Source organism: Eretmochelys imbricata, chromosome 2 (assembly GCF_965152235.1).
Source record: "Eretmochelys imbricata isolate rEreImb1 chromosome 2, rEreImb1.hap1, whole genome shotgun sequence".
NCBI lineage: Eukaryota > Metazoa > Chordata > Testudines > Cheloniidae > Eretmochelys > Eretmochelys imbricata.
This window is the reverse complement of record NC_135573.1, coordinates 11,912,140-11,928,888: the sequence shown is the minus strand read 5'-3', so window position 1 is coordinate 11,928,888 and position 16,749 is coordinate 11,912,140. Positions and strand designations below refer to the sequence as shown.

General features: G+C 48.2%; 1 protein-coding gene across 1 annotated transcript in view; it reads right to left on the bottom strand.

Annotated features, from left to right (window-relative positions):
* The window catches only part of COL22A1 (collagen type XXII alpha 1 chain), a 296,104-nt gene that overhangs the window by 130,458 nt on the left and 148,897 nt on the right, over positions 1-16,749 (bottom strand). The window contains exons 17-22 of the mRNA XM_077811037.1: positions 12,771-12,815; positions 10,540-10,548; positions 9,324-9,359; positions 4,766-4,795; positions 3,713-3,766; positions 2,665-2,718 (exon numbers count right to left, since the gene is read on the bottom strand). Coding sequence (XP_077667163.1) covers positions 2,665-2,718; positions 3,713-3,766; positions 4,766-4,795; positions 9,324-9,359; positions 10,540-10,548; positions 12,771-12,815 — 228 coding nt within the window. The remainder of the gene's footprint in view (positions 1-2,664; positions 2,719-3,712; positions 3,767-4,765; positions 4,796-9,323; positions 9,360-10,539; positions 10,549-12,770; positions 12,816-16,749) is intronic.

The following is a 16,749-nucleotide window of genomic DNA, read 5'->3' as shown; positions in this document are numbered from 1 at the left end:
AACAGCCCCTCGCTGTTAGATAAACCCACTCAGATTTTCACAGTGTTGAGTTACCAATGTGAGCACAGTTGTTACTGGTTTGTTGTAGATTATTGAGGATCTGATTCTTCCACTCTTTCTCCTGCTGACTACTTGCACTGAGTCCAAAGCTTTTGACACGGTCTCCCACAGTATTCTTGTCAGCAAGTTAAAGAAGTATGGGCTGGATGAATGCACTATAAGGTGGGTAGAAAGTTGGCTAGATTGTCGGGCTCAACGGGTAGTGATCAATGGCTCCATGTCTAGATGGCAGCCGGTATCAAGTGGAGTGCCCCAAGGCTCGGTCCTGGGGCCGGTTTTGTTCAATATCTTCATAAGTGATCTGGAGGATGGTGTGGATTGCACTCTCAGCAAATTTGCGGATGATACTAAACTAGGAGGAGTGGTAGATACGGTGGCAGGTAGGGATAGGATACAGAGGGACCTAGATAAATTGGAGGATTGGGCCAAAAGAAATCTGATGAGGTTCAACAAGGATAAGTGCAGGGTCCTGCACTTAGGACGGAAGAATCCAATGCACCGCTACAGACTAGGGACCGAATGGCTAGGCAGCAGTTCTGCAGAAAAGGACCTAGGGGTGACAGTGGACGAGAAGCTGCATATGAGTCAACAGTGTGCCCTTGTTGCCAAGGAGGCCAATGGCATTTTGGGATGTATAAGTAGGGGCATAGCCAGCAGATCGAGGGACGTGATCATTCCTCTCTATTCGACATTGGTGAGGCCTCATCTGGAGTACTGTGTCCAGTTTTGGGCCCCACACTACAAGAAGGATGTGGATAAATTGGAGAGAGTCCAGCGAAGGGCAACAAAAATTATTAGGGGTCTGGAACACATGACTTATAAGGAGAGTCTGAGGGAACTGGGATTGTTTAGTCTGTGGAAGAGAAGAATGAGGGGGGATTTGATGGCTGCTTTCAACTACCTGAGAGGTGGTTCCAAAGAAGATGGATCTAGACTATTCTCAGTGGTAGAAGATGACAGGACAAGGAGTAATGGTCTCAAGTTGCAGTGGGGGAGGTTTAGGTTGGATATTAGGAAAAGCTTTTTCACTAGGAGGGTGGTGAAACACTGGAATGCGTTACCTAGGGAGGTGGTAGAATCTCCTTCCTTAGAAGTTTTTAAGGTCAGGCTTGACAAAGCCCTGGCTGGGATGATTTAATTGGGGATTGGTCCTGCTTTGAGCAGGGGGTTGGACTAGATGACCTCCTGAGGTCCCTTCCAACCCTGATATTCTATGATTCTATGATTCAAAGTGACTAGGGGTGGGAGTTAATAGCACTCAGCGTGCGTGAGCGCAGCAGACACAGATACAAAGCAAGTGGGTGCGTGAGAGAAGGACGGAGGCATGAGAACAAAAAACTGCCAATTCGTTTTGTAACTGCGGCTTAGGTCACTGGCAACCTGAAAATAATGATCAGCCATGTGCATCAGCCAACAAAGGGCAAGCCTCTTGGAAATTTGTTATATTCTGTCAACCCTCCTTCTTTCTCCAAAATCTGGGGTGTTATTTGCACATTCCTGACAGTCTTTAATAGCACTGTGTCTCAGACCTTTTCTACTACAGGGTACTAAAATTGTACCTTTTAAGTAGACCAATGCAGATTAACTTGTACCCCACTAGTGTTGGCGAAGTTTTACGAGTATAGAGAAGCCTTCTAGCTCTATAGCTATTGGGAAATAAGCTATACCAGTTGTAGTAGAAAGAGAGCCTGAGACATAAGCGCTGGTATCAGAGGCCTGGTATGAGACAGAATCTGGCAAGAACAGGGCTAATATTGCATAAATACACATTTCTAGGAAATGCTAGTCACAGAGTGCTCACGCAAACACATCCTGATATCAAATGGTATCAAAACATCCCGATATCAAGGATGGTACAAAAACATTCCCCAAGGATAACAGGAACACACTGACCCCTCCTGAAAGATAAAGTCAGCATGACAGTACGTAATAGAGATGTTTTGATCGAACCAACATGTACAAGATGATGGGTGATAACTAGTGACGTCAAGGGCAGTAACTAACTATGTCAGAGGCAACGTGTAACTTGTTTGTATGAGGGTATAAAGATGTATCTCAGAGGGAGTGTCTTTGGCCAGCCTAGGGAGCAATGGAAGGTCCTGCCACTGTCTAAGCTACATCCATTGTCACGAGCATATGTGTCTTAGTAGCCTCGTAGAGTCTGCCAGGTGCTACTGCCATGATTCATTGGCAATAAACCTGGCCGCGTGCCTTCGCTACAAACCGAGCTGTGGAGTTATTGGAGAGTTTAACTGAGGTCTGCTATCTCCGCTACCTGCACAGAGCTGGGACAGCACACTGAATGAACACACACCCAGCCGACATCTGACCCCATTGGTGACCGCGACGGCTGATCTGGTAAGTAAGTGAGCTGTCCTCTGTAGGAATCGCAATCTAGCGTGACACCTTTATACTGATATTGCTGCATCCACACTATGGGCTGTAGTGATTTCACTATTTCGACAGGGAAATTATACCCTTCATTGAAACAGTTAAATCAGTACAAAGCCTGTGCAAATAGAGCAGGTGTCCAGGGCCTATTTAAACAAAGCAGCCATCCTGCTGAACATCTGAGACAGTTATGAAATAAAAATGTCAACTCACCCTTTGACCTTGTAAACCAGGAACTCCGGCCTTGCCTTCCAAACCGGCTGGACCCTTTCAAAGAGAAACCATTTATAGAGAATGTACTACCTAAGACAAAATACTGACGAGTATAGGCAATTTCACTCAGTTCTGCACTATTGCTGTGGAGCGTCTGTATCTGGCTGCCTTTTATCTGACAAGCATGTTCTTTCGTGAACGCTTAGGACGATAGAACAGCAGAGAGAAGGTGAGTCAATGTGCTGATTAAATAAGGGGAGCCCAAAACCATACTTAGGTATATATTTTAAATCAGCTTTGCCTCGCTTACTTAGTAATACATCTTCATAATGTCGACAACTTTCCAAAGCATGATGCAATAGTCACAGCAAGACAGGACAGTTTGCAGCTTCAGGAGTGGGAACAAACAGACTGTGTGAAAATGAAGTAACAATCAGGGTGTGATAAGCGCTGGCTTCTACAACTAGATCATAAGAGACAGCTAAGGAAAAGAGGCTACAATTAAGCCAAATGGAGAGAATGTTCAGATGTCTAGATTTCCATAGAAAAATTCTCCCCCCCAACCCCTCCAACAATTATTAATCATTTGTAATGTTCTTGGCCTGGAGGTTTTTCTGGCAATTTCGCTCCTTTCTGTAGCAATCTTAATCTGAGGTTCATGACATTGCTGTCTAGGAGTTAACACAAGGTTCCTGTTTGGGAACCACCCTGAGAGGTGCTGAGTGCCAACAGCTTCCCAGGAAATCAACAGGTGTTGAAAGCAGTCAGCACCTTGCAAGATGGGACCCCATAGGTGAAGCTCACCCCTGTGCAGACGGCCAGCCCAAGTCCTCTGCACCACCCTCAGGGATTAAGTGGTACCTGGCTTTGAGCAGTTCCTCCGCAAAGGGTGAATTCCTCTTGCCAATGCAGAAGACATAAGGACACGTACACCACTTAAGCTCTTCAGACAAGACCAGAGTAGCACATAAGGTTGTGGGTGGGTCCCCTGTGCTAGAGTGAATTTCAGCCTATATGAACCAATATTGCAGTAAAAGAAACTACTTACTGGTACCCCTGGAACTCCAGGTGGGCCTTGTGGTCCTCGCGGGCCTGGGGCTCCCTAAGAAAATAAATAAACAAACCCGTCAGTGTTCAAGTAATTGATTTCCTCTTTGAGATAATGAATTCAAGGGCAGTTGCTGATATATTTGCCACATCTCTTTGAACAGCCCTTCAGGCACCCATATGTAGGGCACCCATATGCACAATTTGAGCCTCCCTTCTTCCCTAACATGAGATGCAATGCAGAGACCCTGTACCCCGTCCACCCCTATGCAGAAGGCTGGCACAAAGCTTATGTACCATAATTTCCACTTGAGTCCTAGGTGGAAGGTACAAGTGGGCTGTAAGCGGTGAATGAGTTTGTGCTGGCCCTCTGCATGGGGCGTGAATTGGGGCACAGGGCTGAGCTACCCAAGACACCTATGAGGGGAATGCTTATGCCACAGGACCATCCTGGCCACATCCCCAGTCCCTCCAGGAACACCCCATGCAATGGGGCTCTTGGAAGGGAGTAGGGGGTTATGTCAGAGTCAGCTCTCATAGAGGGCCTCCTGCACCAGGGGTATTCTCCTGGGCCTTGTGTGGCCCCTTTGCACTAGCCTAGCCATAAACTGGGCCCTTAGAGTACAAAATACATATTTAAAAACCAAATTGCAATAAGAGGCACAAACAAATGGCTTCCTGTCGGTGTCTGTGTCTCCATTGTCAGTGACACTATCAAGATAAAAATCAAACCCTGTTTAAAATCCCTTTCCACACCTTTTATTGTATTGAAAGCAGAAAGAAGTTTGACAGAGGAACTGACTCTTCGCCATTTGCCCTGTTTATGTTCTCTGTCAGACTCATCTGGTGTCATGGGAGTAGTCTGGCCAGCTTCACTTCCATGTCATAAAAATATTTCTAGTCACATTAGACTTTGCAACATGCTTTGAAAACAAAAACTGATGCGGGTAGCTGAGTTACCTGACAGCGCCCCTTCAATTGTTTAAAAAAAAAAAGAGAGAGACTATTATTACTTCTTACATTTAGTACAATAGAGATATTGAACTGTTCTTACTTGTTCTCCTTTCAGACCTTCCGTTTGTACCTGGAATTAAGATGCCAGAGATTAAACCAGAGCGCACAGGAGGAAGACACATCTAGAAAGCTTCAGGCATACAGTAGTTCTCTATTTTGCACATCTAACCCCACTAGCTGTTCCCTCCCCCATGATGCCTGCTAACCTTCACCGCTTACTTCAACTCGGTTCCAGCACAGCCTCCCTTCCTCACATATCCTTGAACTATGCTGTGCTGTCTTTGTAGAGAGCTTGATCTCTTGGTTCTCTGTGCTGTGGTTAGCATCTTTTGTGTTGCTATACAATAACAAGAACAATAATACTCGTCAAGTATCAGAGGGGTAGCCGTGTTAGTCTGGATCTGTAAAAGCGGCGAAGAGTCCTGTGGCACCTAGACTAACACAGGGGTCTCCAAAGTGAGGGGTGCACGCACCCCAGGGGGTGCGCAAGACCATCCACGGGGATGAGCAGCAGGAGGAGCACCGCTATCAATGCAGCAGCAGTGCTCCTGGCCATTTGATTCTTCGGAGGCACGCCGGCGGCCGCTCGACTCTCCCCGCTCCGTCTTCGGCACATGCCGGCGGCCGCTCGGCTCTCCCCGCTCCGTCTTCAGCGGCATGCTGGTGGCAGCTCAGTTCTCCCCGCTCCTTCTTCGGCAGCACAGTGGTGGCAGCTCGGCTCTCCCCGCTCCGCCTTCGGCACATGCCAGCAGCCGCTCGGCTCTTCCCGCTCCATCTTCGGCACATGCTGGCAGCCGCTCGGCTCTCCCTGCTCAGTCTTCGGCGGCACGCCGGCGGCCGCTCAGCTCCCCCCGCTCCGTCTTCGGCGGCACGCCGGCAGCTGCTCGGCTCCCCCCGCTCCGTCTTCGGCGGCACGCCGGCGGCCACTCGGCTCTCCCCGCTCCGTCTTCGGCAGCACGCCGGCAGCCGCTCGGCTCTCCCCGCTCCGTCTTCGGTGGAATGCCGGCGGCCGCTCGGCTCTCCCCGCTCCGTCTTCGGTGGAACGCCGGCGGCCGCTCGGCTCTCCCCGCTCCGTCTTCGGTGGCACGCCGGCGGCCGCTCGGCTCTCCCAGCTCCGTCTTCCGTGGCACGCTGGCGGCCGCTCGGCTCTCCCCGCTCCGTCTTCGGTGGCACGCCGGCGGCCGCTCGGCTCTCCCTGCTCCGTCTTCGGCGGCACGCTGGTGGCCGCTCGGCTCTCCCTGCTCCGTCTTCGGCGGCACGCTGGCGGCCGCTCGGCTCTCCCCGCTCCGTCTTCGGTGGAATGCCAGCGGCCGCTCGGCTCTCCCCGCTCCGTCTTCGGTGGAACGCCGGCGGCCGCTCGGCTCTCCCCGCTCCGTCTTCGGTGGCACGCCGGCGGCCGCTCGGCTCTCCCCGCTCCGTCTTCCGTGGCACGCTGGCGGCCGCTCGGCTCTCCCCGCTCCGTCTTCGGTGGCACGCCGGCGGCCGCTCGGCTCTCCCTGCTCCGTCTTCGGCGGCACGCTGGTGGCCGCTCGGCTCTCCCTGCTCCGTCTTCGGCGGCACGCTGGCGGCCGCTCGGCTCTCCCCGCTCCGTCTTCGGTGGAACGCCGGCGGCCGCTCGGCTCCCCCCGCTCCGTCTTCGGCGGCACGCCGGCAGCCGCTCGGCTCTCCCTGCTCTGTATTTGGCAGTACGCCAGCAGCACTTCTTCTTCTTTTTTTATTCCTTCCCCAGAGCTGGCCCTGAGGGTGCGCGATTCAAAAAGTTTGGAGACCCCTGAACTAACAGACATATTGGAGTATAAGCTTTCGTGGGTGAATACCCACTTCGTCGGATGAATGTAGTGGAAATTTCCAGAGGCAGGTATAAATATGCAAGCCAGAATCAGGCTAGGGATAAGGAGGTTAGTTCAATCAGGGAGGATGAGGGCCTCTTCTAGCAGGTGAGGTGTGAACACCAAGGGAGGAGAAACTGCTTGTGTACGATGTACATAGCAGAGGGGCATTGCTGGCACATGATGGCAGTGCACATCATGTGCTAGCAATGTCCCTCTGCTATGTACATCGGCCAAACTGGACAGTCCCTACGTAAAAGGATAAATGGACACAAATCTGATATTAGGAACGGCAATGTACAAAAAGCTGTAGGAGAACACTTCAACCTCCCTGGACACACAATAGCAGATTTAAAAGTAGCCATCCTGCAGCACAAAATCTTCAGGACCAGACTTCAAAGAGAAACTGCTGAGCTTCAGTTCATTTGCAAATTTGACACCATCAGCTCGGGATTAAACAGACTGTGAATGGCTCGCCAACTACACAAGCAGTTTCTCCTCCCTTGGTGTTCACACCTCACCTGCTAGAAGAGAGCCTCATCCTCCCTGATTGAACTGACCTCCTTATCCCTAGCCTCATTCTGGCTTGCATATTTACACCTGCCTCTGGAAATTTCCACTACATGCATCCGACAAAGTGGGTATTCACGCATGAAAGCTTATGCTCCAGTACGTCTGTTAGTCTATAAGGTGCCACAAAACTCTTTGCCAATAATACCTGTGTTATCTTTATAAATGAGTTTGTGAGCTCCTTGGATCTTGTCTTATTTTCTACCTGTAAAGCACCATAAACACCTGTGGTACTATATAAACAATGGGCCAAATTCAGGGATGACGTGTAAGTTAGATCCCTTTATACTAACTTAGGCCCGATCCTGTACACACATAATCATGTGCTTAACTTGAAGCACACAAGTTGTCCCACTGAAGTCAGTGGGAGACTTACCACCACAATTCAAATTAACCATGTGCGTGTTTGCATGATTGGGGCCTTAGATTCCCTTATGCTCAAGCAGGCTCCCTTTTACTCTGTCAGCTCCCACAGAGCCACTTATACCCATTCCATCCACGTTCAAGGACGTTTAAGTTGGCGTAACCTACATACATGCTGAAGACTGGAAGAAAGTGTAAGTTCAAACAGTCCTCACATCTTCGTACACCTTCCTCCAGCTCCTCCGTTACCCATCACCTCTGAATTTGGCCAACTATGTCTGGTTTTATCTGCAGTCTCCAATAGCGAGGTTAGGCTTCTGCTGTAACAACATGGTGCTATTGGATGGAATGTTGCACAAAGAACCTAGAGACCTCTGGGTGTCCAAATGCATGTAAGCAGCAAGTGTCTTTACATGGCATCATTGGCCTAGGCTCCTTTTGAATGGATGTGTGCACAATTTTAAACAAATAAATACATCCCTGTGAAATTGTCAATGACAGTTCTTTGTCCTTTCACCCTGCCTTCCTCCGGTCTTGTATAATTTTCTACTTGCTTCAGGACAAGAAACCATTCACTTCCCACTGCTAAACACCTTAAGTCTACAGCCCTACATATTAATGCTCAAAAATTCCTTCCTCACACACCTCTCACTCTGTGGCCAGAGCTACTGCCGCATCTCTAATATGTCTCATCGAAGTCTTGGGTCAGTTCCCAACCTCTGACCCAAGCAGTCTTCTTGAAAGCTTTCAGTCTGGCTTCCACTCCTTTCACAGTAATGCAGTTGCCTATTTACCTCTATGTATTAGGGTTGTTGGTATTCTCTTGTCTGTCTCTAGCTCCAGGTCCTTCCTCGTCACAGTGCCATATTGATATTGTTGACCATGACTTCAAATCCTAGCTCATTCCATCAGGAGTCCTGTGCATCTCACTCCACTATGTTCTGATTCTACTGATTTAATCACTCCCCTTTTTTGCGACTGACCATGAATACTCTCCAATCACTAGACCTCTCAGCTATGGGGCGCCGGCAGAGCTCAGTCCTTGATCCCTTCTCTTCTCTAGGATGTCCCCTGTGGCAATCTCTTTGCTGAATTCAGCTATAGATGACACCTCTATGTGGCCAATATTAAACCCTGATTCCCCCATCAGTGACACCAGAGCAAATGAAAAATTACTCCATTGAAGTCACTGGAGTTTCACGGGTGTAAATTTGGAGTGAGAGGAAAATCAAAACCTCTATCCTCTTCAGTGCAGCTACCCTTTCATTGTGGTCTTCAGCTCCTACCTCCACTGTGACTTCTTTCACAAAGCTGATACCCTGCTACATGGCAAGAAGGGCGGTGCCCATCCCAAGTCTGTCTTCTCCAGCTCTTCTCTCAAATCTCACACTGGGCCCCTGATGTCAGAGACTGAGCTGTTCCACTTGACTCTGAACTCTTGTCTGCCTTCTAATCTCCCAGGCCCATCTTCTTCCCTACAAGACCAACTCCATTAGATACTATCTCAGCCACTCCTCTGAAAATTGTTTATTACTGCCAGCTCTCCCTGACTCCTGGGTATTTCGGTTCTCCCCTTTATGGTCTCCTCAAATCCTACCTCTTCATAATTCAAAGTCTCCCAAATATTGCAGTTAATCTCCTTACTGGGATCCTAGAATCCATGAAATCCTGCTCTCGGGAATCTTCACTGGCTTAAGCTTCCTGTCCATTTGAAAATCCCACACAAAATCCATCCCTAAATTTACAAAATCCTCCCAGCCCATCCCTGCCTTCCTTCCTTTTGTTTCTCATGCATTATAGTTCATATCGCATGTCAATGCTAAAGCAACATCTTACTGCAGAGCCTGGTAATCCTGGAAGCCCTGCTTCACCCTGCGTGGAAAGGGAAAAGACAGACAAGCAATGAAATAGAAATAAGCCCCCAAACTTCTTTTCAACAGCAGCCTCTTGTCCTTATGGTCTGTCTGTTTCATGCTCTGCATGTGCCCGTGAACCTTCCCAGACAGAGGAGATTTGAATATACAGTCCAAATCAATGCAAAGTTTCCCCATTTTGTAGAGGTGTCATGAAGGGCCTGATTCACTGCTGTGAATTTACCACTCCAGTTTTACCCCAGTGTAACACTGTTTCTTTCAATGCAGTTATACCGGCATAAAACTGGAGTAATGCAGTTGTGAATTGGGTCCATAAGTCCTAATTTGGCCTGTAGACCCCTTATTACTGGTGTTTATATGCCAGATGGAAAGAACCCAGCTTGACTCTCACATCCGAGACAGAGTCAGCAGGGCTGGAATTTAGAATATATATATATATATACACACACACACACATTTTTCTTGTAAAAAGAAGCACACTTGACACAAATCTTTGCAGAGTCAAACATGGAAGCCAACAATGGCATTGTCACACAGTCACTTGACAGAACAGACACACGCTTTATGTTTTTTCAGTACTCTTCGATGATCCCACACGTCCTGGTGACTAGCTGCCTTCTAATTTATCAGTTTGTGCCAAAACCACTGTCTCTGATAGTGCCTCATATTTATGACGTTATAAGAGCAGGCCTTGGAGAGATGTCACCCCAACACCCATTCAGGAACAAGCTAATGCAAAAATACCATTTAGCTTCTCTGCAGTGTCCTTATGGTCATTAATTGCTCCCTTCACTCCCTGGTAAACCTATGACGTCTTTTACACACTTTCTGCTTCAGAGGTACTCCATTCATTTTGTATATGTCTTTATGCAGACTCTACAGCATAGCTGGGATTTTCCAAAGTGCCGAGGGAGATAGATGCCCCCCTCCAATTAAAAATCACCAGGAGAAGAGCATGCAACACCCTTAGGTGCTTTTGAAAACCCACCCTGTATCTTTGGAATTATAGTGGAAACATAATGGGAAACAGAGTGGTTTGATTCTGGTATCTGCATTCTTGGATACTCAGCAGAGTATCATTTAGCCACTTTGTGGGGAAAAAAAACCTTTTTATCTTTAATGCCAGAGGACAATGTAGGAAACAACAAAAACATGACAGACTGAAAGCAGGGAGTCACAAGGCTGCCCTGGAAAGTCTAATAACTAGTTTTAAAATGACAAGGTAAAACTTTCCACTAAAAATATCTGAGAGCAGGGAATAATTATCAAGGAGGGGAAGCTCCCATTTGCTTGTCATTTTTTTTAAGTGTCTTCCAGTATACAGATTGAGTCAGAAAGTGAATGCTCTAAACTCTAAACTCTGTTCCATTGTAGGCTTTCTTGTGTCTTTTCCAAGTGGTTTAAATCCAGTGTTGAAGGAGCTAGAAGAGGCTTGATTCATACCCATTTCACATTGGTAACAGCACTGATTCAATGGACTGAGGTCTGATTTATACAAATGTAAGTAAGAGAAGCATCAGATCCACAATACATAAATAGAAACACATGCACTGCATCACCTTGTTATCTGGGAAGTATACTTTCCCCTACATCGTATTCACTGCTACCATTAATTTAACTCCCAGCTCAGGATGTAGGCACACTGGACTGGATTCTCCACTCCCTTGCACTTTGTGAAGTCATTTACATCTGTGCAAAACATGCAAACTGGTGTCATTTTACACCCGCACTGCACAAGCTGTAAGTGACTCCAGAAGATGGGAAGCTGCACAGAATCTGACCCCGGTAGGTCAGTATGAGGAAGCTTGTATTGGTGTTATCTGTGCCTCACTGGATCTGTGGATGAAAGTCTGCAGTCTCCAAGGCTGAGAGTTCAAAACCTCTCATGAGCAATAATCTTCACTCTTAAGAAATTGACACTATCGGTACTACAAAGTAAAGTCATAGGAAACACTAGCACAAGGAAACAGGGAGCGTCCTTCTAGGGGAAAAAAACAGGAATGAAAGGCCACTGTGCTTAGCAGGACATCTTCACCGACAGTCTGAATTTTCCTCTAGCAGAGCAACAGAGAAGGAGCATTCATGTTCCTGTCGACTTTTGGCTCAAATGCCTGCTGCATCCCGTGGATGTCAAGAGAAAAGATGTTAATTATTCCAATTAACACAGGAAGGCAGGACAGAAATGATCCGCCGACAAGCTAACAACAGCATGATTTTCGGCAGCACTTGTTAAACTGGTTGGATGATTTGCTGTTGACGGGCTTGTGAACCACAAGATTATGCTATCAAACAAGTGTTTGGCATTGTTTCGGGAAGCAAAACTATGCAGGCTGTGAATCAGAACAAAGGAGGGCATGCCCAAGGAAACCTGAATATTGTACCTAAGCTATATGGAAAATTGTTCCCTATGAGGCTTTGGGAGATCTTCCCTAACATTTCTCTGACAGATAATGTTTCTTTTAGGGACAAAATTTTGATAGCATTAACATATACTTACGAATGGAGAAAGGCGGTTGGGGTGTGGGAGGGGTCTCAGGGCTGGGGGTTGGGCGCATGTTGGGGTGCAGGCTCTGGGAGGGAGTTTCGGCAAAGGAGGGAACTCGGTGCAGGGGGTTGGTGCATGGGAAGGGATTTGGGGTGGTGGATCCAGGCGGTGCTCGCCTCGGGCAGCTCTCTGCAAGCAACAACATGTCTCTGCTGCTCCTAGGCAGAGGCGTGGCCAGGCGTCTCTGCACACTGCCTCGGCCCACGGGTACTGCAGAGCCAGCGCTTGGGGCGGGACAGGGCCAACGCATGGAGCCCCCATGGCCATTCCTCTGCCTAGGAGCAGCAGGGCCATGTCGCCGCTTGCAAGGAGCCACCCGAGGTGAGCACCGCCCGGATCCAACACCCTGAAATGCCAGTTTCTAGAGCTTTCCACTTGGTAAAGTGCTGGATAACACAGCTTTTATTGTAGTAACCACAGACAGTACCTCCCATCATTCATGCTGCCCCAAATACACATCCCTCCACCACTCAAAGCCTCACCCAGCAACTTAGCTAACCAAAGAACTTGTTGAGCTCACCATTTCCAGGAAATCCCAGGAATACATACATGGACTTGATTCTGTTTTCACTTGGGATCAGATCATGCTCCCACTGAGGCCTATTGGCTTCCAGGAGAACAGGAATTTACACCAAATTTTCAAGTAGTGTTAACTCTGTTTACTTCAGCGGAGTTACTCGGGATCTATCCTAGTGAGAGAGCAATATCAAGCCCCAGGGCTCCATCTATCAATTCTCCGAGTGATTCTAGATGCACCTGAGACCCATGGGAATAACTAGCAGTACTGTAATTTCTAGGAGAGTTTATTCAAAATGAAATGAGTTTGCCTTTCAAAGTGTTCCTTGGGCACTTTCCCCAGCTCACCTTTTCTCCTTTGAGTCCGCTGGCACCTGGTGGGCCTGTACTGCCCTTAATGCCCTGAAAATAGAACAACAACATAGTATGGTTGGCAATGCAGAGGAGACACAGAGCCTTTGACCAAGCCCTTAGCACTGGACTAATTTTGCCAGGGCATGGCCTGTAGCTGTCTAGTGACTCGGGATACATCTACACTGCAATCAATGACCCCCAGGCACAGCCGCAGCTGGCCCGAGCTTGAATGTCTACACTGCCATTTTTAGTCTCGCAGTCCGAGCCCTGCGAGCCTGAGTCAATTGACCTGGGCTCTGAGACTTGGGGCAGTGTAGACATCCCCTCAAGGTCCTAGTGACTCAGCCAAGACTAATGCAATACAGAGAAACTTAAAAAAAAAAAAGCCCTGTTAATCTGAATAAAACCAAAGGAGGTGACTTTGTGCAGACAAAGACTTTAGTTAAATGTCCTCTGACAGGAGAATGGAGCAGATCATCAATCTGCATTGTCTGGCATCCAGTTTCTGGGACAAAATACTCACCCCTATGGGAATTCAGCCTGCAGCCCAGGAGCAATGATAAGGTACCACGAGTGTGTTTAACTAATGGAATTAGCGGGCCCCTACTGCACTGGGCTAGGAAGGAGGAGGTTGGCAGGAACAGGTACAAGAGGAAGGGCTCCTTCTGTTCTGCTTTGTGGGGAGGGGAAAGAGGGGGAGGCTGGAGCAGTGGATTTGTAAGCCATTTCCCTCTGCCCTGCAGACATGGGGGCTGCTGTAGTCATGATGAGGCAGCAGCAGCTGCTTCCGCAGTTAGGCTGCTCTGGGGGAAAAGGGGAGGGTTTCCTGATTCTAGTCCTGACCAGCCCACATGCCCAGCCTATGCATGGAGATAAGGATTTGCCTCTCTGCTGGCAGCCCAGACCCAAAGCAGGTGGAGAAGCCCCAGAATGCAACAATTCTGCAAAGGTATCACAGAGAGAAATCTCTCCCCAGGAAAAGCTAATGATCAGCTTCTGCCCTACTATGCCATCGCAATTTCTCAGTCCAACCAGTGTAGCCAGAAATCTTAACTAGTTCTGTAAATAATTTAATGGATACAGCAGACACAGTACATTAGGATCCCAGTGAGGCGTCGTGTCCTCTCTTCTAACGATACTGGCTAAATAGCAACTAAATACAAATAAAAAAACCATAGCCCAGGTTAAAAACTGACTGAGGTAATGGTCTGAGCTCTCAAGGGGTAGCAGAACAGAGCTGTGGCCTTGGAACCATATTATTCCATGCAGTGGGAAGAGTAAAGTCAACCATGGTTAAGTCTGCTGATGGCCCCATAACTGGAAGTGAAGTACAAACACAGGCTGACAGAACCAAATTGCTAAGTAACCTGGAGAGTTTAGGTGTAGGGGATTCAGGGAAGTCATTCATAGAATCATAGAATATCAGGGTTGGAAGGGACCTCAGGAGGTCATCTCGTCCAACCCCCTGTTCAAAGCAGGGCCAATCCCCAACTAAATCATCCCAGCCAGGGCTTTGTCAAGCCGGGCCTTAAAAACCTCCAAGGAAGGAGATTCCACCACCTCCCTAGGTAACCCATTCCAGTGCTTCACCACCCTCCTACTGAAATAGTGTTTCCTGCATTAACCTGCAGACAATATGTCAAGAGCACAGATGCCCGCACAGTGGGGGAAAGCTCCCTAGTCTATCTTCTCAGCTTTCCAGTGTTCTAAATTCTGTCTGCATTGTCTCTGCAACACTAAACAGTGCATTGAGACAGAATGTTTCACTAACGAATTAATGCATGTTCAGATCAGATACATTTTCAGTTTATGCATCGCACCACTCCAGAACTTTGGGCCCTGTGCAGTCATTAATATAAATACATCCAAAGCTCATTCGATGAAACAGGCTTGACTGCACCAGCCTCCCACTGCATATGGCCACAGTGGCAGCACAGAGCACCAGGAGGCATACTACCTTGAGAGGCAAAATGCTTTATGAAGCTCCTGGGCACATGGAGGTTGGCTTGCTTGCACTGCAGTGATTTGCACCCACTATTTTCAAGGCCCAGCTCTGTCACTGACCTTGGGCATGTCATAGAACCTTAGGACTGGAAGGGACCTCGCGTGGTCATCTAGGCCTGTCCCTTCACCTCTGTGTGGCTCTGTTTCATCTCCCATCCTTTATGTGTCTTGTCTATGTAAACCATACGCTTTTTGGGGGGTAGGCCCTACCCCTCACTGTATGCACAGGGCCTTGCATAAGGGAATCCCAATCTCACTGGGCTCCTGTGAAGGGCTGTTCACTCTACATCTCACCTGCAGGGGTTAAGGTAGCTTGGAAGGGGCTAATTAACCTAGTAGGCTGCACTTGGGGGGAGAATTAGGCTGGATAAAGGAAGATGGAACTCAGTTGGGCTGGTGTAGGCTGGGCTGGTATAAAGCTGGGAAGCGGAGACCAGAAGAGGCTGCAGGGGAAGTAGGCTGCAGTCGTTCCCTGGGAGTTGGGAGCTGGAGCTCATGGGTGGGCCAGAACACCGAGAAAGAGACGGGAAGTAGGAGGGAGAGCAGGGAAATCACAACGAGGTCTGGGAGTAAGCAGACGGTGGCTACTGGACAGACGGTGCCTGTGCTGGGACCTGGAGTAGAGGGCAGGCCCAGGTTCCCCTACCTGCCACTGTGAATGTGGCACAGCCTGAGATTAGAGGACCGCCTGGAAAGGCAGCTGGCCAGTTGGTCTGGAGAGAACTTGCTACCCTGGAAGTGGAAACGCATACAGAGACCTGGCCGCAGGGCCAAGTCACATAGAGGGAGCGTGCTGAGTCCCAGAGAGTGAAAGAGGCCACAACAAGAGTGAAATGCAAGAAGGGGGTGTCAGAACCTGGATGGAGCAAATTCCCAGAGCAGCCAGGAGGAGGTGCCCTACCAGTGAGTGTACCCTGTTACAGACCCACAAATGCTATTTTAGTACAAATATTTGAAGTAATTAGTGCCTATCTAATTAGCAGCAACTGGATGTTCTGTTAGCAGTCAATGGAAGGAAAAAGACCCTCTCCAAGGCTACCATCTTGGTTAACCATGTTTGGAAGCTTTGGTGATGGAAAAAACTCACGTCTGACAACCAAAACCAGAAAATGTAACCCTATTGTGAAACATGGTTCCCTTTCTTTGAAAACCGTAACTCCAGCAGTCAGGGCACCCCACTATGATTTGTAAATTATTAAAATGTAGCAATTTTTCTCCCCTAGCACGTTTAGTGAATTTCCATATTTGTTGTACACAACTTGCATTGTTACTTAAAGCTCAAAATCAAAACAATTAACACACAAACAAAAATCTATTGACATAACAGCCCCAGTGTTACCTCTGGAACTGATCTAGCTGCAGGCAGAGTACTGAACTTTAGCACAACTGGGAGACAGTGAAAAAACTCGGAGGAGTACTATTGCATGAGACGGTATATATCAGCACAGGGCACAAGGAGACCAGACTGCAAGACCAAAAGGAGACTTGATGGACAGACTCTCCATTGCCTGTCCCCTTGTGTACAGGGTGAGGGTAAACCCCTTCCATCCTGTCCAGTTTGGCCCTGTTTCATATCCACTTTGCACAGGGAGAAATGACTACACAAGGTGCGAGGCAATGGAAAAAGAAACGGCCTGAGGGTTAATTTTAATAAACACAGATGCAGGAACAAGGGAACCACGCTGCAGCGTGGTGAGTACAAAATTAGCCACATAACTTACGTTTGAGTTCCACCATCGAGCCTATCATTAATTCTGCAAGAGCACACATTCCCTTTGGTATCAGCTCTCTTACATCCAGTGCAAATGAGCACAGTATCTCTTCTGAAATCCCATTTTAAGAGGGCACTAAAGATTTGCTGACAGCTTTGACTCAAGTGCTAGGAAAATGTTTCAGATCCGTAAGTATCTCCACATAGCTGCTGAAGCACAGGGTGACATTAATGGTTAGTTTCCTTGTGGGAAGACGG